The 21,514-nt window shown below is 42.8% G+C and overlaps 5 protein-coding genes across 5 annotated transcripts; 2 read left to right on the top strand and 3 right to left on the bottom strand.

The window, feature by feature from the left end:
• Positions 1 to 147: 147 nt before the first annotated feature.
• Positions 148 to 4,074, bottom strand: C922_03014 (hypothetical protein; the record flags this gene model as incomplete). The annotated part of the gene is made up of 1 exon (XM_008818608.1): positions 148 to 4,074. The coding sequence occupies one exon, from the start codon at positions 4,072 to 4,074 to the stop codon at positions 148 to 150; it is 3,927 nt and encodes a 1,308-aa protein (XP_008816830.1).
• A 1,389-nt stretch (positions 4,075 to 5,463) lies between these two features.
• Positions 5,464 to 6,468, bottom strand: C922_03013 (peptide chain release factor 2; the record flags this gene model as incomplete). Its single annotated transcript, XM_008818607.1, has 1 exon — positions 5,464 to 6,468. The coding sequence occupies one exon, from the start codon at positions 6,466 to 6,468 to the stop codon at positions 5,464 to 5,466; it is 1,005 nt and encodes a 334-aa protein (XP_008816829.1).
• A 1,315-nt stretch (positions 6,469 to 7,783) lies between these two features.
• C922_03012 (hypothetical protein) lies at positions 7,784 to 11,251 on the bottom strand (the record flags this gene model as incomplete). Its single annotated transcript, XM_008818606.1, has 2 exons — positions 7,784 to 8,337; positions 8,461 to 11,251. 2 exons carry the CDS (start codon positions 11,249 to 11,251, stop codon positions 7,784 to 7,786), a joined length of 3,345 nt encoding a protein of 1,114 aa, XP_008816828.1.
• A 2,238-nt stretch (positions 11,252 to 13,489) lies between these two features.
• Positions 13,490 to 16,000, top strand: C922_03011 (hypothetical protein; the record flags this gene model as incomplete). The annotated part of the gene is made up of 1 exon (XM_008818605.1): positions 13,490 to 16,000. One exon carries the CDS (start codon positions 13,490 to 13,492, stop codon positions 15,998 to 16,000), a length of 2,511 nt encoding a protein of 836 aa, XP_008816827.1.
• A 1,143-nt stretch (positions 16,001 to 17,143) lies between these two features.
• On the top strand, positions 17,144 to 21,190 carry C922_03010 (hypothetical protein; the record flags this gene model as incomplete). The annotated part of the gene is made up of 1 exon (XM_008818604.1): positions 17,144 to 21,190. One exon carries the CDS (start codon positions 17,144 to 17,146, stop codon positions 21,188 to 21,190), a length of 4,047 nt encoding a protein of 1,348 aa, XP_008816826.1.
• Positions 21,191 to 21,514: the final 324 nt, after the last annotated feature.

Genomic DNA, 21,514 nt, shown 5'->3' with positions numbered 1-21,514 from the left:
GCACGTATCGCATGGGAAAAAAAACACACAAAAAGAGGAAAATGCAACGTACGAGACAAAACAAGGAGGGATGAAAAGTTACTCAAACAAATGTATCAGAGGAAAAACAAATGTGTAGGGGGAAAAACAAATGTCTTTTTTTTTCGGCTAAGTGTACTTGTTCTCCTTCACGACGGAAAGTACGACAGTTATATCGTCCGGCTTCCCCATGTTAAAGTATTTTCTGTACTTATCAAAGATGAACTCCGATATGGGGGTTAAAATTATTTTATCGCTGGATTTGTTTGACTGTATATCGTCGTAGTTAACTTTATCAAACAAGTTTGTCTCTTTTTTATAGATGCTGGGAGGGGCTTTCCTGGAAGGGTGCTTATCGTTTTTTATTTTCCCCAACACATCACACATATGTGCATTGTCAGGAACGCTTTCTTTCCCTTTATCATTCATATTTCCACGGTGCGCCTCGTATTCCTTTCTTCTCTTCCTTATCAGAGTTTTGTTCACCTCTTGGTTGGCTAAGATGTTGGACAGCTGCACAATCTCATCGCACGCCTTCCTGGTGTTTAAGTAAATGTTGTTACTTTCGTCGAAGAGGACGAAATCGGTTGGCTCGTATGCAAAGGTGCCACATTTTATTTTGCGTTGCACAATAATTTTTTTTCTTTTCTTTTCTCCTCCGTTTTTTATACCACTCGCTCCATAGCTATCGTGTTCTGAATTTCCAGGCAGTGTAGTCTGCTCTGTTATCCACTTATCCGTGCCGTTCGTTTTCTCCCTCCTCAATGGGATTACCCCATCGTTAGCGATTATTTCCGTTGTCCTTTGGCGCTCCGCTCGTTGGAGTACATTCCCAAAGGCATTTCCAGACCAGTCAGCCGGCCCCTTGGTAAACCCACAATCCTTGCCCTTACGGTTAACAAAATTGCCTACCCCTTTGAGCCCATGTGTTTTTCGCTGGGCATTGGAATTGTAGACTCCTCGGAAGTTCCCCTCATTGTCCAATGTGAGGTCGTCTGAATATGCGTCACCTGCCGAGGGAGTCCCCAAATGGTCACCCTTCTTTAAATACGCCCCAATCTTGAGGTCCCTCCGATTTAATGACCCACCGGAATGTTCAGAATAACTCCTGTTGTCTTCGGCATAATCAATTTGTTTATTCTGCACGAAGGGGTTATATGCATCCACTTCGGCTTCATGTAGATTTCGTTTCGGCCCCGTTTCATGGTGTTGCTCTTCGTTTCGATTTTTGTTCGCCTTCGGGAAGTCTTCCCCTCGTTCTGATTGGCACATTTGGCTTTTCGTCTTTCCCTTTGCACTTCTCCTTCCTTTCGCTTTCATCGAAAACATGCTCTTTATTTTAGAAGGAAATTTCAACCGAAGCATAGCGGTGCTTATGTTGCTCTTATACTTTCTGCTGAAGAAGAAACTTCGTTCCTTCTCTTTCTTCATTCGTTCATCCCAGTTGTCCTCACTGGCGTCTGTCTTATTTCGTCGTGCACGTGTGTAATCGAAGGAGTTGATATTTCCTAATAACAGATCCGCATTTCCTCCCCTTCCATTCATTTCACCATTTTCTGCTCTTTGTTTCTCATCTGGGATCACCTCAGATTTGTTCATCCTCCCGTTCATTGCATTCTTGCGTTTATTATTCCCCTCCCCACGAGATAAGAGGGCATCGTGGTTCTCCCCAGAACGGAGAGTACCGGGTGATTCACCACCCACGGCATTGGGTTCACCTTTCCATTTGAGCTCCTCCCCGTGGTCCGTATTAACATCCACATCGGAAGATTGATTTATCGCACCAGAAAATGTGCGTGTCGGATTTTTTCCCTTGTGCCAGTCTTCGGAAATAGTGTGTTTCACCTTGCGTAATACACTTATACACTCATCATAAAAATTGTAGATTTCTTTTAGTTGGATAAATTCGTTGCACTTAACTGTGTAGAAGTTATTGAACAAAATTTCCATAATGTCATCGTCGTATAGATTATCGAATAGTCCATCGCTTCCACTTACAATGATGTCATTATTTTTTACGTCAACTGTGGCGTATTCGCAGTACCTGATACACTTCGAAATGATGTCGTTATATGTACTCATTTTAACCCTATTACATTCGCCCAACTTGTTTGCGTGTGCTCCCTCTGTGCCTACCGCTCTCGCGCCCCCATTGGATGCTTTCCTCCGCAGATGACCGCCCAGAGTAGCAGGCATGAAGGTTATTTGGAAGGGACAGTTAAAATAATGTTGCTGCACTTTCGACTTGTAAATTATATCGAAGTGGCTCTTATCCGCGTCAAAGCACCTAAATCGGTAGTTATTAAAATGGTTAACCTGGACGCATTTTTGGCTGTTTTCTTCACTCCAGCTCCTGTCCATGCCGCTTCCCATTTCCTGATGGTAATTCCCCTGAGTGGGTCTTCCCTCAACACACTTTCGATAATCCTCCCCCCTGTCAATGCCCGAAATGTCCGTCCGATCCAAGTCAAAAAAACGCAGCAAATTTCTATATCCACTTTCATCCATGGTGCTCATCGTCGAAAGTGGTTGGTTTTCATTTTCGTACCAGTCACTCTCGATGGTGTGAAAATATTTCTGACCTAGGAGAGACTCCGTCTTGGTATTAGATTGACTCCCTGTAATAGTGTCAAAGGATGTAACTCCATGGGGACAGTCCTCCTCCTCCTTCACCACAAAGGTTAAATTTCCTATTTTGTAATTTTTATTAGCCAAGTACTCTTCAAGCTGTTCACACATATCTGCAATTAACTCCTCTTCCAAGTATAATGTGACAGATTCACAATCCTGCGGCGAAACTTTATCTCCGTTTGCCTCCCTAAAGAGGTCTTTTTTGTAAAGTTCCTCCCTTTGTAAATACAGCCCTTTTAGCTTGAATTTGCTCCCCTCCGCGGTGTGGTGAAGAGCACCTTCTTTGCTACTGCTCAGATGGGGTGTACTAAGAGCGGGTCTTTTTGGCGAGTTATACCTCTTCGATTTAAACCCCTGCTCAGTCGCATCCAAAGAGTCCCCATTAGTCTCCTCATCAGAAGGGCCACTACACATATCTGTATAAGTGTTATCTTGCAAGATGTCCGCGAGAGCACTCTCCCGTTTCAAAGAATTTCCCAAAAGTTGATTGGCTCGGATGTTGCTCTGCACTGCTCGGATGCGTTTATCTGTGAGGAAATTCTTCCTAAATCGTAGTATCAACATTTGGCAATCTCCAATAGAGCAAATGTGCAACTTTTCTCTCTCCACAGATGAAAGCAATAGTGTGGAGGCTCCCAGAAAGTTAGACGAGCAGGCGCTTCTACATACAATTGGCTTGAGCACTTCCTCTTCTTTGTGTTTGATTTTGTAATGGTTAAACACGACCCGATTTTGTTCCTCAAATAGTGCACTGTTCACACACCTGTGTAGATACAAATTTAAGCACTTTTTCAAAAGCTCATTTGAAAAATTGCCTACATTAATTCCAGTATTTTTAATGGATGAAACTCCATCCGCTATGGCGATCATGTTGTCACTACACAGGAATGCATCCCCATTTTGGTAATTCACATTTTTTTTCTTCTTCTTCTTATGAGGAATTGAATTAGCTTTATGAAGCAGGACATACTTCTGTGTTTTCATCTTTTGGTAAAATCTGTTCATTACGTATATGTTATCTTCCCATGATATTTTCTCTTTTTTTTTTCTCCCCTGCTTTTCGCCGAACGAACTGAAGAAGTTTAAAAAAATCACTTCGTAAAATGATAAGGAGTAATCTATATACTCTATGTTAAACATTTCATTAAAACGGTTCTCACAGTATTCATTCAAATTGGAGATATGTGCTCTTGCGCTTCCATTCAGTCCACTCATTCGTATGGCTTCTGTGGAGTTTTTCTTCGCGTAATGTTCAAACCGACATAAGAAATCATTGTCTAGCTGTTCAATGTTCATACAGTTTACCTCATCTAGGTTGTTGTCCAAGCCCATTACAATCTGACATGTTTGTAAAAGCCCTTCCTCCCCGATGGCTGCATTGTCCGAGTTGCTGCCACTTAAGCATTTGCTCAGAAGCTTCTGCATTTTGTTCCTTTCATGGTATTCGTGTGGAAGTGAACAAATCGGAATGGTAAATAAACCGGAGTGTAATCAAATCCGAGTGTAATCAAACACGAGTGAAATAAAACCCGAGTGTAATGAAATCCAAGTGTAATCAAACGCGAGTGTAATCAAATCCGAGTGTAATCAAACGGAGGTAGGGGGGAAATTTGTATGCATACCACTTCTACACCGTGGAGTGTTTTGGCTCTTAAAGAGGGTGAAGAAGATTGCTCCAGTGGGTGTGCTCTCATACTTTTGGCAATACACCTATTAGTGCGTGCAAATATGTGCGCGGGGCAGCTAAACAGGAGAGGCCCACTAATTATAGGAAAAATCTTCGTAGGACTATTCGCTGCGTTGCTCCTCCCCCTGTGCCAACTTATTTGCCCAACACCTTTTAACCACACATTGCCGCTCGCAGACTTCACGCTAGTGGCAGTCCAAGGGGGTGAAAAAATTCCACGGGGATGTGTAAAACTCCTCAACTACTGGCACATTTATTCTGCGTAAAATTAGAGGAGGTTCATTTATTTTTAAAAACAGTTTAGATGGGGGAAGAAAAAACACAAAAAAAACAATACATATATAAATGCATATATATGTATATATATACATATATGACAATTTTTTGCAGCACTGCCAAAGCGCCGATATGGAACTTCGGAAAAAAATGCTCCAACGGGGGGAAACAAACGTGGGAAATGAAGCGGCCTAATGGACGTTTTTCCTCCTCCCCTGTTAACTGTTCTTTGGACATTTTACACCTCACATCATATCGCAAAGAGTGTAGGTGACCACTTCGCATGCGTCGCAGGAGAGGGATGAACGAACAGAGAAAACAGAAAAAAATGCGGCAAAAAAGTGGGAAAAAACAGGGGAAAAAACGGGAGAAAGATGAAGGTATAATGCAGGGGGAAAAAAGTGTACGTCCAACCGTGCACATAAATATTATCCATTCTGTTCACCCTTCTTTTACACCCGTTTTTTGTATTTTCCATTTTGGAGACTCTCCTCTTTTCCCTTCCACACGCAGCTGTCCTTAATTAGAAAAGTGTTTCTCTCGAGCTGCTTGCCGAATTGTACACTATGACTAGGCAACAGGGAGAACAAAAAGGGGTCTTTTGTTGTTATACATTAAGTACTCAGAGGGGGAAGCCAAAAATTCGGAAAGGAACCCTCACTTTGCCCAGCAACGAGGGAATAGGTCTTCGTCTTCACTGCATATGCACATGAGAGTGTTCACATATGGCGTGCTTCCTTCCCACGTCTCCTTCCGCCCATTGGAGCAAATTATTTTTCCAAAGATTCGTTCCTTGCTCTGACGTAAGCCCCAGCAGGGTTCCATCCACCCATAATCACCCTTTCTCCCTTTCAAAGATACTTCTTATAAGCGTCTACAAACAACTCAATTTCACCCTGAAACAAAACCCTATCGACATCGGTCGAGGAGACATTCGTCCGTGTGTCTTTTATCATTTTATTTCCATACAAAATATAATTCCTAATCTGTTCCCCAAAATGCGTTAAGCTTTTATTTGAAAATTCATATTTTTTGTTCTTCAAAGCTTCCAGCTGTAAGTACAGGAGCTTTTCATATATCGTTTTTAATGCAATTCGTTTGTTAAGAATCTGTGACCTCTCACTTGACACCTTCACAGAAATGTTTGTTGGTTTATGCAAGATCCGCACAGCCGTTTCGACTTTGTTAACATTTTGTCCTCCCTTGCCCCCTGACCTCATTGTCTGAATGACTAAATCGCTTTTGTTGAGTGCAATTTCATTCACGTTGATATTTCGACTGTTCATGGTTTTCTTCACGGGGGTCGAACTACTCTCTGCAATGTTTAAAAAGTTGATGACATTTGTGTCGTTGTAACTTAGTGTGGGGATTACATCGACTTTTACGAAGGACGTCATTTTTTTATTCTGTGCATTGAAGGGGGAATTGCGAACCATTCTGTGAATCCCCTTTTCTGATACGAAATTGTAAAAGCTATATTCTCCATCGATTTTTATTTCCACTTTTTTTATCCCCACTTCGTTTTTGCTTAAATCGATCACTTCGTATTTAATATTTTTCTTGTTTTTCAATTTTGACAAGTACTTCATGTACATATTGTAAAGCATGCTACAGAAATCACACGCCTCTGTCCCCCCCGTCCCAGAAGACAATATCAGTGAACACGAGTTTTTAAAATACTTGGAATAATTCTCCACATCCTTTTTGATATAAGAACTTAAACACTGCCTGCTAACCCGTTTGATACTTTTGCACAAAAAAAGGGATCTCCCAGTACTTGTGACGTGTTTGCAGTTAATAGTAATAGACATGACTACAAGGGCGAGGAGAAATGTCAAGTTGTCGTTCAAATTCATATTTTCCCCATACCTCTACTTTTTTTTTTTTTTTTTTTTTTTTGATGTGCTCTCGTTGGGGGTGTACATGGCGCAGTCAGGGGGTCATCTGTGTTGAGGCAGTCTGCATGACGGCGATCTGCATAAGCGCCTGCGCAGCGTACGGTTTCAGTGCTTCATATCAGGGTAAGCTTCAAATTCCTATCATGTCGATTTTGTTATTTTCAAAGGGGGGTGATCAGGAGGCGGAATTATAGAAAACCATTTTCTTTAATTTCGCAGCACCCCCTTTGTTCAATCCCTATCGGCGTTTCCTGCGCGAGGATGACGTACCATTTATGTTCAGGTTCTGCTGGGTCCCCAATTCAGCACCTTGGCGTTATTCACCCCACTTCAGTGTTCACTTTTTTTTCCCTCCACTTCTTCCGCTGGGGAATTGTCCCTTTCCAAACGGCGAACTGGGGAATCGACCTCGACACACCTTTTGACCGCTTGAATTCGTTTATAAAAGGAGCCAATCGGGGGGAAGCAAGAAGTGTGGAACGGCCCCTGAAGCACGAAAAGGGTAGCATATTTATCTTCATTTTTATTTTTATCTTTCTTTTTAGCTTTATTTTATTTTACTATATTTCACTTTATGCTTGAACCGTTTACCACTATATAAAGAGATTAAAAAACGGGGCGCTCATTTTTTTCACGTGAACGTATGCAATACTTTGCAGCGTCACACGTGTTACCCCCACCCAAGTGTTGTTCACCCGTTTATCATTTTTGCTTACATCTCTAGCGGTACACAATACCATCATGTATGTTCGCACATTTTGTGCCATTTTCATCCCCACCGTTGCCCTGCACAAGGGAAAGGTACACTCCAAACGTCTGGGATGGTGTGTCCCTGCTTTTGCCATGGGCTACAAGACGGAGCATTTAAAATGCTTTACTAGTTAAATGGGGTTTTCAAAAGAGAAAGGTGAACATTCTTGCGGCCAAGCGGCACGCGGAGAATTGTAAGCTTCGGCAGAAGCGGCAGTGGACCTATAAACCGAGGAAGCATATTGGGGAAGTAGGCTTGGTGTGGGCTACTTTGGGGAAAGCTGGACTGAAGTCACTCGAATGCGTTCCCCAGGGAACGGCTTGGCTAACGCTCCACCCCTTTGGGAAAACAAAAAATGAGCCCTACGGGTTCATATTTTTTGGACAGAACAAAAAAAATAAAAATCCATTAAAGAGGGGTCAACGAAAACGGTCCCCACAAAAGGGACCACAAAAGGCATCTCAAATGCGTCCTCATAAATGGCTCCTAAAAAAGGGCCTTCACTAAAGCACCTCCACATCGCTACACCACTCCCAATATGGACGCATCGAAATTCTTCTTATAAACATACACGTGGTACAAAGAACAAATGTCAAAATAAATTTGGGAGTCCCTATTATAGCCATGAATTTTATTAATCCGCATTTTGATATCGTTAAAAATGTACTTATCGATTGTTTTATTAATTAGCTTAAAGTAGCTTATATTTTGGTACCTCTCGTATGTCTCGAGGTTGTTGGTGATATAATGAAGAAACATGATGGCGCTGTTGTTGAATAGCTCAACCATGTTTAGTTCCTGCAACTTATCTTTTAAATACTTCTGCGGAATGACAAACTCGTTCGCGTCAATTGTATCGTACAGATAGAAATAATACTTGATGCCCAGCGTATTTTCCAGGGCGTCTTTTATCAACTTGTGAAAGTAATCGTACTTCATCTGAGACACTGTGCTGTTGCTGTTGACGAATTCTATGAATTCCTCCAGGCACATTTTATTCTTGAAAATCTTAAGAAGATTTTCCTGGTCGAACCGGATCGTGAACAGGTCGTTTTCGAGACTCAGCGTGATGGAGTCTGCGGGGGGGTGAGCGGTAATATGGGGTGAGCGGTAATATGGGGTGAGCGGTAAGATGGGGTAAGCGGCAATGCCTCGGCGTGCAGCAATGTGTGGATTCTCTGCCACTCTAGCGCACTAACCGCTAACCACCTCCGTGACGGAGCGTTTCATCAAAAAGTCAGTCAGCGTGATGGTCGAAATGGTGGTCGCCAGCAATAAGCCCTCACTCTCCAGAAAATTTTCTATAATCTTAAAAAATTTTTTAGATGACTTCTCGTTGTACACCACGTAATGCATGGCCAAATTTATCGAAATGATGTCAAACGTGATATTTTTATTTTTCCATTTTCGGAAAAATTTATTATTTAAAATATCCCCTTGGAGAAATAAAAAATTGTCATGATTACACAAGCCTTTTACATCATTCTGACTTAATCGTTCCTTGGCCAACTCGATTTCCTTCTTGGAGATGTCGAGCCCAACATAGACCTTATTTTTCACCGTGTTGTATTTGAGCATGTCCTGTCCATGGCCGCATGCCAGGTCCAATATTTTGGACCCATACGACACAAAGAAGAGGATCATTATTCTCTTCACCTCATTGTTGAAGATACGGATATATTTGATGTTGGACTTTTTCAGCAAAATGACTTTTTTTTTGTCGTAGTGCTTCCTGATTTCCTCATTCACGTCTCCTATCATCTTCGGGTAGAAATAATCGAACTTGGTGGTGTTGTTCTTGAGCTTGTTCACCAAGTTTATTAGGCACTCGAAGTTTTTGTAAAAGTTGTATATTACGTAGTCCAGCTTGTTGGAGCGAGGTCCTTGCTGGTCGAATTTGTCACGGCGATTGCCACATCGGTCTCCGTCTCCGCCGCCACCTACTCCGCCGCTGACTCCACCAATCTGGTCCATCTCGCCGATCTCACTCCCCTCGCCCCGTTTCCTGAACTCGCGCACAACCCTCTCAATGTCGATGTACATATCCACGTTCACCTTCCAGTCCTTCTCAAGCTCGAACAGCTTCCCCAGGTCTTTTCGCCTATTTTCTCCACCCTTGACATTGGAACTAGCCTCGCCCTTCACTTCGTACATTTTGATGATGTCCAAATTGTTGGAAAAATCGGAGTAGTCAATGTTGTAGTCTATCTTCACATTTTTCAATTTTTTATTCTTGGCCACATGTAGAAATAGACTGCATCCCTTGTACTTGTCGTCGCAGCAGAAATTGTAAATCGAGATGTCCCTCACGTTTCTTTTCTTTATCTTGATGTTCTCTTCGTCCAGGGCCCGCAGGTTGGGCGGTTCTGTCGCGTGACTCCCCGCGATGACTCCCACGCCGATTCCCACGGCGCTTTGCCCATTTTTGTGCTGATATATGTCGTACTTGCGGCGGTGTGTGCTGGGTCGGTTCGCACCATCGGGGAAAGGCACTTCAGTGGAGGCAGCCTCAGTTGCGTCGACCCCCGTGGTGGGTTCCCCCCCTAGCAAAGGCTCAAACGAACTCAAATTCAGACACTGGTTGTACGAACTATTAGGGTAATAAACACAGACGGTGTCGCTTTCAATCTCCTTAAACGCGCTTATGACCGTCCTGTCGCCATCCCTCGAGTATATTATTTTTCTCCTATACAAAATCTGATTTCTGTCATTAGACGAGTCATCCGATTCCGCAGAGTTGTGGTCACTTGACGTGGCATTAGCTTCATGATCACTGTCCTCTTCCACTAGCTTTTTTAACTTTTCAATGTAGACCTTGTCTTTATCAACAATTTTTTTTTTCCTCTTCTTCCTTCTCTTCTTTTTCTTCCTCGTTTTCCCATTCAGCAAATGCATCTCCTCCTTCTTCTTTTCCTCATTATACAAATTAATCAGTGCATCACTCTCGTTCGATTCGCTGGATGTGCTGTTCTCCTCCAGTTGGCTTGGCTCACTCGCTCTTTCGTTGCGTGTCTGATCATCGTTCTTCTCTTCTTCACGCTTTTGATCCGCCGATTTGTTGTGCGACACGTGGCCTTCTTCTGCATCAGCTGCCTCTCCAATCATCTGAGCGGTGGCCCCACCCTTGTCTCGATCCCTCCTTGTGTCGTAGTAGTACCACTCCTCTAATTCATATTTCTTTTCCAAAATTCTGAACTTATATTTACTTTTATGAATTTTGAAGAGATCGACATAGATGTAGTTCAGCATCTCTGTGTCGATATTAAATTTGTACTTGTAATTATTGTTACTAATTTTCTGCAGAATAATTTGATTAAGAATTGGAAGGTTGATTAGCTCATCATTGAAGCTGCCTCGCAGCTCCACCACACTGCTGTGTATGGAGAGGAAGTCCCTCCTGTCACTTTGTAAGCTCCTCTCCAAAAAATTTACAATCTCTAAGTTAATTTTATTTTCTATATTAACATATTTGTATTCGTCAAAAATGGCGTAGGGCTTTATCTGTGTGCAATTGTCTCTATAAAATAAGTCAATTTTTATTGCATCATTAATTTTTAATTTTTTTTTTATCAACAAGTTTATTTCGTGGAAAAGATTATTCTTGTCGATGATTATTTTTTTCTCTCCATTCTTGTTTTTGCGACTGTTCTTTAATTCTCCTTCATCTGGTTCATCCCCCCTCTTCCTTCCGTTTTCGCTGAGGCGTTTTATGTGTTCTTCCCCCTGTTGGTGTGACTCCTCTTTCGATTCCTTTTTCCGCTTTACATGAGAAGGAGACGACGGGCTAAAAGAATTTTCTCCATTTTCTTCTATTCCCCTTTTTTTTGGATTTCCATGTTCTCCTTTAATTGGTGCTTCTTTCTCATCTTCCTTCTTCATGGCTGTCGCGCTTACCTCACTCACGTTGTTTTCCCTGCTTGTGAATGTATCTCCATGTTGTTTCGCCTCAGGGATATTTTTTGGATCTTCGCTTAAATTCTCACTCTTCATATTTCTTTCTCACGTCAGTTTCAGTTGCAGGTGTTCGCCAATTCTGTCCCCTCCGACAAACGCGCTCGCTATACTTTACATAATACTATGCTCATGTTGTACATTATTCAGCAGTATGCCGTTTTAGTTCCACTATGGGGGGAGTTGTACGTATGGTTAATTGCTCCTTTAAAAAATTGTATTTATTTTTTCTCATTTTTCGTCCCCCCATTTGGGTTTTTTTTTTATTCTTCTCGCTCCTCCATAACACCTATATGTTAAAACCAAAACGTGCCGCACAATTTGTCACTACTGTTGCCTTTCCCTGATGACGGATTTCCCCGCTACATCCTCCATAGATTTTTTTTTTTTCGTTATAAGTGAAGAGAAAGGGGGGGAGGGAGGCACTTAAAAATGAAGCCAATTGGAAAGGGTAATATCTCCTGTTATTGTCGTAATGCCCCTGCAGCAGTGATAGGGCGTGATTCACCAGTGAGACATAATTCTACTTTAAAAAAATAATGGGAAAAAAGGATGCACAAAAAGTGCGCAAAAAAAAACGGCGCTGCAAGATGAATGTAGGTAAAACTTGCCCTTATGCTTTATCCTTAACTAAGCGTGCACACATGCAGAGAGACCCAGCACGACATTAGATGGATGGCACTGCAGAGGAAGCGCTGGTGTCTAGCGCATTGGCACATAATGTACATATGCACATATGTGTCTACCTGCGAGGCCTTGATAATAGGACATAACGCCCGTTGACCTTCCTCCCACGGCCACGCGCTTCCTCATTTGCAGCCGCTACAAACCTACAAAAGGAACGGGCAAGGTGGTTCGAAAAAAAACGCTTCGTCTTATGTAGAGAGAGACGTATGGAAATAAAACTGCCCACAACGAATTTAGTCATTTTCTCGCGCATGCACACAGGGATGCGTCCTCGCTCTACCAAAGAATAGCTCCTTTTTTTTTTTTTTTCTTTCCACAGTATAAAAGAAAAAAAGAAGAAGCATTCAACACCAGGACGAGGAGTCTAAATGAATTATCATTTTTCCTTGCAGGGGAGAGCGGAGAAAATTTTGCCTGCACCGAAATAGAAAGCCACGATTTGCATGCCTTTTCGAAGAGGTACATGTGTCCCTATATGCACGTGCTTAATTACGCACATGCGTGTGCGTATGTTCCTCCCTCCAGAATAATTCACCCCAACCAGTTGCCGCCGTCAGCAGCCTGGTAAAAGCAGTGCTAAATAGGCAAAAAGAGAGAGCAATGAATGGCGCAAGGAATAAAAAAATAACCAAGTAGCGAACTGACGAAATAAAGGGGGCCCCACGAAGGACAAACGATTTAGCATTAGACGAACGGCTTCCAAACGCCAAGTAGCAACAGTAATTTCCAGACGGTTGCAAGTGAACATATCCTGACGGGCGCAATTTTTTTGCTACCATTTTTCCTTTTTTTTAAGCGTAACCTGGGGATGGGCGTTTTATGTTAGTTGTGAATATCGCAGTGCAGTACTCCGCAATTCTTTTATTTCTTTGCTGCGTCTGTTTTTTTTTTTTTTTTTTACCCATTTGCGCGGTTATGTAGTTGCGCCTTTATGCGGGTTGCACCTTTAGGCTGTTACGCGTTTATGCTGCTGTTCAGTCATTCCGCTACGCGATTATATGTTCACCCCTTTAAACACTTGTGGTCCTCCCCTCCGTGTCTCTGCACTTTATGCCAAAGGAACGCGAAGGGGAAATATTCCCCTCCCATCCGTTCGAAGGACAAAGCGCACCACCAGGGGGTAACTCCTACCCTCCACTGTGCGCAGACATGTTAGCAATCAATTTGGATCCTCTATAAAGTGACACTCTTAGGAAGGAAGCCAAAGCGTAGCTATAGAAGTTCGTCTTCACACATGCCCAAATATATATATATGTATTCATAGATGCCAAATTAGTTTGCCATTTCTTTGCCTGAAAGGGTATTCGCACGACAAGAATCCATGTCTGTGTGCGAATTGACTCATGCTCATCCCCACCTGTACACGCGCCAATGTGTGTCCGTGTCCATGGTATAGCTCACCAACTGGGAGGAAATAACAACGCGTAGTGTCTCCTGATAGTATCAAACAACAGCGAGTAGGAGAATACTCCCCATCGTGAAGACACATCTTCCCCCAAAGCCCATAAAGATAATCCATCTGAACCGTTTATATGGTGGCATGTAACTCAGATTCCTCTCAGAATAGTCAGCAAGAAAATATATAAAAAAATGCATCACAATGAAGCCGCGTATCATCAGAAGGGGGAACAACACCTGCAGGTTAACATGGAGGTGGCCAAACAGACGCTGAGGAAGAAGTGGAGTGACAGTCATAATGGGCCTTTGCGGGATATCTATTCGAAGGATGGACAGGCAAAAAAGGAAAGTTGGGGGGAAGAGAAACATTGTAGGGGAGGCCAAATGAAGAACCACACACCTCCGAACAGCAACGCGATTGATGCGAAACTAAGTAGCCTACGGTCCACGTTTCGTAACTCTTACGTCAACGTACTATATTTTAAAAAATTGAAATTAAATAAAAAATTGTTCGAAAAAATGAAAAACAAAAATATTGTCATATATTTAAAGTATAAAGAAACAACATGCACAAGTAAAGACATCCAAGTCACCAACTCGGAAATAGCTAATTTATATTTGAGCTTTCTCGTTACCGCGCCCCTCGCAAAAAATGAAAAACAAATTATCAAAATATACATAAAATATTTTAAAGACAAGAAATATAAAATTCTTTCATTTGGATTTGTTGAATTAAATTTTGAGGAGTTCACGGAAAAATTTTATAAAAAAAAAAGCTACATGTTATGTTACGACAAAAATAGCAATAAATATGTCTTTGGCTACTTCGTGTTGTTGTTGGCCAATCAGATAAAGTGGACCATATGCAACAGGAAAATTTCGCATGAGTTCACTGACAAATCTTACTTCGTTTGGGATAGAAATAATTATGATCATCAGATTTTTTACATTTGTAAAAAAATTCAGAGTTTTTTATTGCAATCTGTTCGCTCCCGAGGGGGTAGTCAGGGGCACACCTTTCAAAGCCGCGCCCTGCTCAAGCATTTCGGCGTCACGCACAGCTGCCCGGGGACGTTCAGGTGGAGGCGATCACAGGAAAGGAAACCCGCTGGGGGAAGCACGTCTAGCAGCGCGGGGGACCAAGAAGGGGGGAACTGCGAAGGGAGTGAAACACAGCGGAAGACAGAAGTTTGTGGGAGTGAGACTCATTTGAAAACCGCCCTACGCGGGAGTGAGCCCCATCAGAAGATTGCCCTGTGCGAGAGTGAAACCTATCAGAAGGGCGCCTTATTTGAGAGTGAGCCCCATCAGAAGACCGCCCTGTGCGAGAGTGAAACCCATCAGAAGGGCTCCTTATGTGAGAGTGAAACCCATCAGAAGGCGGCTTTATGTGAGAGTGAGCCCCATGGGAAGACCGCCCTATGCGGGTCCTTAACGCGCATGCTGGATACGTCCCCAAGTGAAGGGAGCCATAAAGGCGAACGAAGCGCGCGAGACAACCAAGACGATGTCATCAAAAAGAGACCCTCAAAAAAGGGTCCAGAAGAACCGGGTACAAATGGCCATCAAGTGGAAGAGTCATACGAGCCAAACGAGCCCAACCCTTTGCCCCCCGCGGAACCTATTCATATCGAAAAATGTGCCACTGATGAAGCGGAAAAGTGCGTCCCATATGCGGCGCAGTACGATGCCACCCACTGCCTGGAAAACATAACCGCAGGTCCCTTCTCTTCAACGGAGGATCTGGATCAAACAATGCAAAAGGAGAATATTCCAAGTTGCGCTGAAGACGGTCGAGTGGTGGGAACAATCACACACGAGCAAAGCAGCAGTGTAGAAGTGCATATCGATGCGTATAAACACTCCGAGTTGCGCGAAAAGAGCAGATCTTACTCCGATGCGCGGGACGCTTACTATGAAAAGCAGAAGGTAGAAAAGGACGAGCCGCTGGGGAAAAATTCTTTTGATTTAATTCTATGCAAAAAGGTGGAAAATATTTTAAACAATGATGTAGACCATTTTGTAGAGGAAGTCCAATTTATTCTCACACACTTAAAAAAAAGGATCATAAAAACAAATGAATTTTTTTCGAGCCAGCTAAAAGAAGGGTACCCTGACGTTGAAGTGGTAGAGGAACACCATGCCGCAGAAAAGGAAGACATGAAAAACGAAGAGGATGAAGATAAAAAAAAAAAAATCCCCATTGCCCATCTCACAAATGGTGAAAAACAAAGTCAACAGAACTGTAACATAAATAAGGACATACTTACCATTTTGCAAAATTGTGTAAACACGACTTCGCTTTATATTAAATCCGTTTTGAAGGACAAACATGTAAGCAAACAGGAGAAGGACATTTTTGTCGTGTACGATGATATCGTAGATAATATAAAAAAGGCACTATCCGAGTTTCTGCAAGAGGGCACAACATCACATGAGCAGAATTTAAATATTTCGCAAATCAAGTCGATAAATTTGGGAAAAAAAAAGAAAGAAAAAAAATTTACAAAAAAGAAAAGCCAATCTGACTCGCCTAAAATGTGTGCCCTTCATAAAGAGAGCCATGTATCGTCCGAAATGAGCATTGGCGAGGGTTCGCGCGACAAACTCAAGAGCTACATCGGCAGACACGTTTCGACGGCCTTGCGATACTATGAGGATAAGTGGAAGCGCAAGTTATCTGGAGCTCGCAGCTACGTCTGAGAGATCACCCTACCACGTCCTTCTTTCCCACCCCCCAGGCGTTACGCACAACTTGTGCGCATTTGTGCCCCCTTCCCCATTTTACGATAATTTTTTTTTGTAATTTTTCGTCCTTTTAATTCACACCAGCGTGGTAGCAATGTTTGTCTTTTTTTTTTCTCTCTCTCTCATCCTCTTTGCAAAATAAAGAAAAACATTTTTTGTATTTACCTGCGTGCACGTACATATACGAAGCCGCGTATGTGCGCCCTGTATGTGTATCCATGTGTTTGTCTCCAAACTACCATCGCTCTTAGCCACCTCGTAATAAAACGATGCTACTTCATTCCACCAGCCTTTTACAATTATTGGAAATTTTTTAGAAAATTCAGCAAGGAAGCAAAACTGTGGTAAGCTGCGCAAGAGTAGGCGTTACATATGCTTTGGGTTCCTTTCCTGCGGGGGAGGGGGGGATAACCTCCAACAGTTGCCAACAGATTTTGCTTCATTAAAAATCGCATTTTTCGGTGTGCATCCCCCGTTGTTTCTTCCAAGCGCGAAGACCATTGCCCCCATTCGCTATGCCATTAAATGCGTGTAAATCGAATAGGCCCATTTTGAAAGAGCAATTTGTATGCCCCGTGTTTTCTGCAAAAAGGTGAACCTACCTAAATTTGCAGACGCAAAATGCACCAAAAAAAAAAAAAAAATGCCCAGAGAAAAATTGTTAACAAGGAACAACGACAATCCCATTTCTGCCTCGGCAACGTCTCGTAAAACTCGAAATGCTAAAAGGTATGCTCCTATTCGCTGGGAATGCTCATATAGATTTGCATCCTCCCAGTTTAGCTTGCGTTCGTTGAACATCTCCATTTCGTGAAAGGTGATCGTTTTTTTTCTGTAACATTGCATGATACAATTTGTGCAATCTTCACTAGCTGATGATGTCACCACTTCCCCAAGCTGCTGCATCGCTTCACCGTGGCTGACTAAACATGGTAGGGTGAGCAGTTTAGTAACCCGAGCGGGTGGGGGACTCAGAACAGGTACATTGTAGTATTCCACAACTTTCTGCTTCATTCCACGGCGCACCTCTGCAGTTCGGCACATATTCACCTCTCCACATATGAACTTCTCCACTTCTCCGCTAAACCAACGTGGACCATGTTCCGCAGGGGAACCACCCAAAGCATGAGCCAACTTAAAAGACTCATTCGAGGGAGAGGCGTAAAAACATCTGTCAGACATCTCACCTATGAGCACTTCATCTTCAACTTTGATGATGTAGAAAATTTAAAAAATTTAAAAAAGATAAAAGAAATAAGCGCAGAACCGTTGGTGGTACCAACACAAACCAAGAAGGACAAATATGAACACATTTTAGATCAAAGTAAATTAAAAAAAACAAGAAAATTGCTCATTTTGGTTCGCAAAAAATTGATAAACTATGACCAAACCCCTCTGAATAGGTTCTACTTCATATTCTATAAAAATGTGGACTGTCTCTCCGAGGCCGAAGTGATCGATTTGGTGTATTTGGCCGTGCGAAACAGGAAGTATTATGCACATAAAGGGGATGTACAGAGCGGCTTCGACACTGAGGCTGGTGGTGTCTATGATGGGGGGAACAATTCCATCATCGGGAAGGGAAATCACTTTATCAAAAACGACGTAGAAGACATTTCTGATCATGTCCACACCAATGTAAGCGATGCGAACGATATCGCCATACATACCTGGAAGAACGAGCATCTCGGGGGGGACAATCAGGAAGCGAATGAAGGCTGTGCACCAAGAGGGGAAGACCCCGAATGGGGTTACGAAGCAAATAATGATGAAAGTTCTCGTCTGAAATGCAAACAGGGGGGCTCCATTGCACAAAATGGGACTGCCAATTGGTTGGTGCCTCTGGAGGAGGATGGGATGGATTCCAGAAAAGATCATAAGAACAATCAAAAAAGTACCAATTCTAAGCGTCGAAATGTCGATTACGTGCTGAGGCTCCTGTCCTCATTGTGGAACTCTCTAAGGGAAAGAAAAACTGTCATGGAAGACAAGATCACCTTGCTGGACGTGTACAAATTGTCGTACTGTTTGCGCCACTACAGAATGGTAGAGTGGGACAGTTTCATAGTCACGTATATCTGTGCTTTCCTAAAAAAAGAAATCAATCACATAAATCAAAACAGGAGCGACTACGAAATAAGAGACGACGAGCAGCTGAACATTCTGCTAAACGTTCTCATCATACATTACAAAAAATTGAAGGGGCATTTTTTTAACCTTCTATATGACTACCTATTTGCGGTGTGCAAAAGGGGAATCTTCAGTCTTTCCTGCAAGAATATCTGCCTCCTACTACAAGTGAATAATTTCCAGGTGAATAAATACGATCCCTTTTTTCTTTCCCTGCTTGGGGGAGAAGCAACCACGTCCGTGACAACACCGCGCAGGATGGAAGGCGAAATGGTGAACACTTCGGCGACAACTGCCTCGCTAACCCTGGTGGACGTGAACTACCTGCTGTTTTATCAACTGAAGAACGGCGCAATGAGGGACACCCCCCGATTTGATTTACTCACGGACAGTCTCGCCAACACACCCGAAGTGACTTGGCAAAAGGTTCAAAATGTACACCTCCTATCTTTGCTACTGCTCCGCTATGAATACTCCAAAAGGTACGCCATTGAAACGTACGACAAATTTGTGGAAATAGTTTATCATATGTATTCTTACGTGAGGAGGAATATGAATACCTTATTAGGGAATAAAAAAAAAAGAGAAAACATTTTGAATGTACGCTTTTTAAAAACCTTTTCGCTAGCTCTATCTCTGATAGGAAACAACCTCCAAGTGAATGATGAGTTGTGCCTGTTCGTAGTTTACCTTCTAACCAATCCGAAGCAGACAATGACCATCGAGGACTACATATATTTGTTAAAAATCTCCCATTTTTATAACTTCCAAAAGGAGCTCTATTTTAGCAGGAGCGCTCTCTACTGTGAAGACAAGACGTTGTTCTACATCTATCACGGTGGTGGTGGGGACCAGCAGGGGTACCTCCCCCTCAACTGGGAACGATTGTCAAGTTACATTTACGAATGCCTAAAGGTGATATATTCCTTTGAAGAGGAAGGAAGAACTTGGATAAAGAACCCGGCAAGGGATCTCGAGACAGAAAGGCAGATCGTAGGCACGTCCGACGGGATAGCCATGAAAAAGGAACCGCATGTGGATCTCCCACCCATAGCAGACATGATTGAACCTGCCGCAATTACAGAGGTACCCCGACTAGATGGGGACCTCAAAACGTACCTTCTGAAAGGGCACCCAAAGGATGGGCAAACCGGCGCCGTTGAAAACGCTTTTCGAGTGAAACCACCCGCACAGTGCCTAAACGAACAGAAGGCGGCAAAGAAGAACAAAAGCTACTACATGCATATTTTAGACATCTTACCATCGATGCAGAACGACCCCAGTGACAAACCTTTTTATAAACACCTGCTGCGATTATTCCAAAGAGACGTGGGCCTCTTTTACCTACACGTGTTCGATATAGACAAGATCCTATTTACGTATAGTCTCCTCAACATAAAAAAAGAGGACCTCGCTTTGAATACTCTAGACTTACTAGAAAGGGTGAAAGAAAATATTATCAGGAAGGATCACCCCTTGGAAAAAGAAACGTACCTTCTTCATTCTCTCTGCAACATACTTCTGACGATGGCTGAATTGAACCTCCTTCCAATCCTGGACATGAAAATTTTCGAGAAAAAGGTCCTTACGCATATTCATTTATTAAATGTCAGTGCTATTCTCACTCTGATGCAGTATTACATTTTGAAGGGACCAGAGACGACCGGGATAACTACACACACAAACACTATTGCGTTACTGGTTCTGCATTATGTTAAGAGGAAGTACCTTCTCTCGAGGGACGGTGCAGATGAAGATGCAGCCCAATTCGAGGATCTAAAAGGGGATGTGAATTATCCCACCCTCGAGCGTTATCTACACCAAAAGGGTAGTCGGAAGGGGAAAGGGGCCTCCACGGGGGAATATCAAATGGGGGAAGAGTCCAGCCAAAAGGGAGACCCTTCTCGTGGTCCAAAAACCGATGCCATGCAGGACGAAAGCATTTTTTGTGTCCCCTTTGAAAAGATAAACGAAGACGACTTGTACGAATTTCTCCTGCTAAGATTTGTGTTCATCCATCTCGTCACCCATACGAGCCTGTTTCACGATAATATCAAATATCACCATGGGGAGGAGAAACACTATCGCGCAATGGTGAATAACCTTAACAGAGTTGTCCTTCACCTGAAAAGTGACTTCTCTGACATGTTGTTGATCGGTATGACGGATGGCGTCATTGTAGACGGTGGCGATGACGTGCGGGTTCCCCAAGAAAGGGGCCTCCCCAGTCAGAAAAATATCCGAAGGAACGGGAAAGAAGCAGAAAGGAGGATTCTATCCAACTGTGCAGCCCACGGAGTGGAAAACGAGCGCATCGCAGAACCCCCAAACCAAAATAACATCCTTAGCCGTGCGAATTTCGGCCTACTCACCAGCTACGTAATGTTCACCCTTAAGCATGACCTGAATTTTCTCACGAGGGACCGGATTTTCTACGAAGTAGTGGCCATGCAGCATTTGTTTGTTAAGAACTTCAAAAGCTTGTACTACAATTATAAATACTCATTTGTCTATCGTAAATTAATGCTTTCATTAATTTTTGATATGAGGAGAAAAAGTTCCATGCGGATGAATTGCCCTTTAGTTCCCCTCAAGAACAACCCAAATGACATGGAAAGAATGCGCATAAATGAGTACATACAGATATTAAGGCTATTTAGTGCTCTGTGTGCAGAGGAGGGAATGGAGGAAAACGCCTTCTACAGCTACTTAACAAAAAACTGTGTGCAAATGTCTAGCTCGCAGCAGCCCCAGCAGTATGACATTATACTGAATCGCCACTTGATTTACGACATGAACAGCAGCGAAATTGTCAACGTTCATTTGAATGTCCCTTTTTTTAACTACATTATTCCGATGCTAATAGAAACCAAAGCCTTTTCTGTGGCTGTGCAGGTGGTTTTCTCCCCCACGGAAAATGTAGACACGTATGCAACACTGTTCAACGTTATGTGGGCGTTCTTAAAAAGTTATAATTATGACGTGATACTGATGAAGAGAAAAGGGGAAGCGTAAGGGACGGGGGTTATATTTCCCATCCCCTCCACGCCTCCTCAGAGTGAATTCGGCCCACGGATGGTATCCCCCCCCCTTACACTTACACACACACCTTGTTGCTCTACCCAACTGGCGCTGCATCGTTTGGCGCTACATATTATGACGTATAAATTGTAAATATGTTATGGGCATTTTTTTTCTTCTCCTTTTTTTCCATTTCCTTTTCGGCTTTTTCTTTTTTTTTTGTTGCTCTTTGAGACCCTTCCCCCAGGAACTCCTCCATTCAAATATTTGTTATAGAAAAAAGTAGACGCAATTGCACAATATGTGCGAAATGAAAAA

This window comes from Plasmodium inui (assembly GCF_000524495.1).
Source record: "Plasmodium inui San Antonio 1 unplaced genomic scaffold supercont1.11, whole genome shotgun sequence".
Classification (NCBI taxonomy): Eukaryota; Apicomplexa; class Aconoidasida; order Haemosporida; family Plasmodiidae; genus Plasmodium; species Plasmodium inui.
The sequence above is the reverse complement of the archived record's forward strand: the minus strand, read 5'-3'. Positions and strand labels throughout refer to the sequence as shown.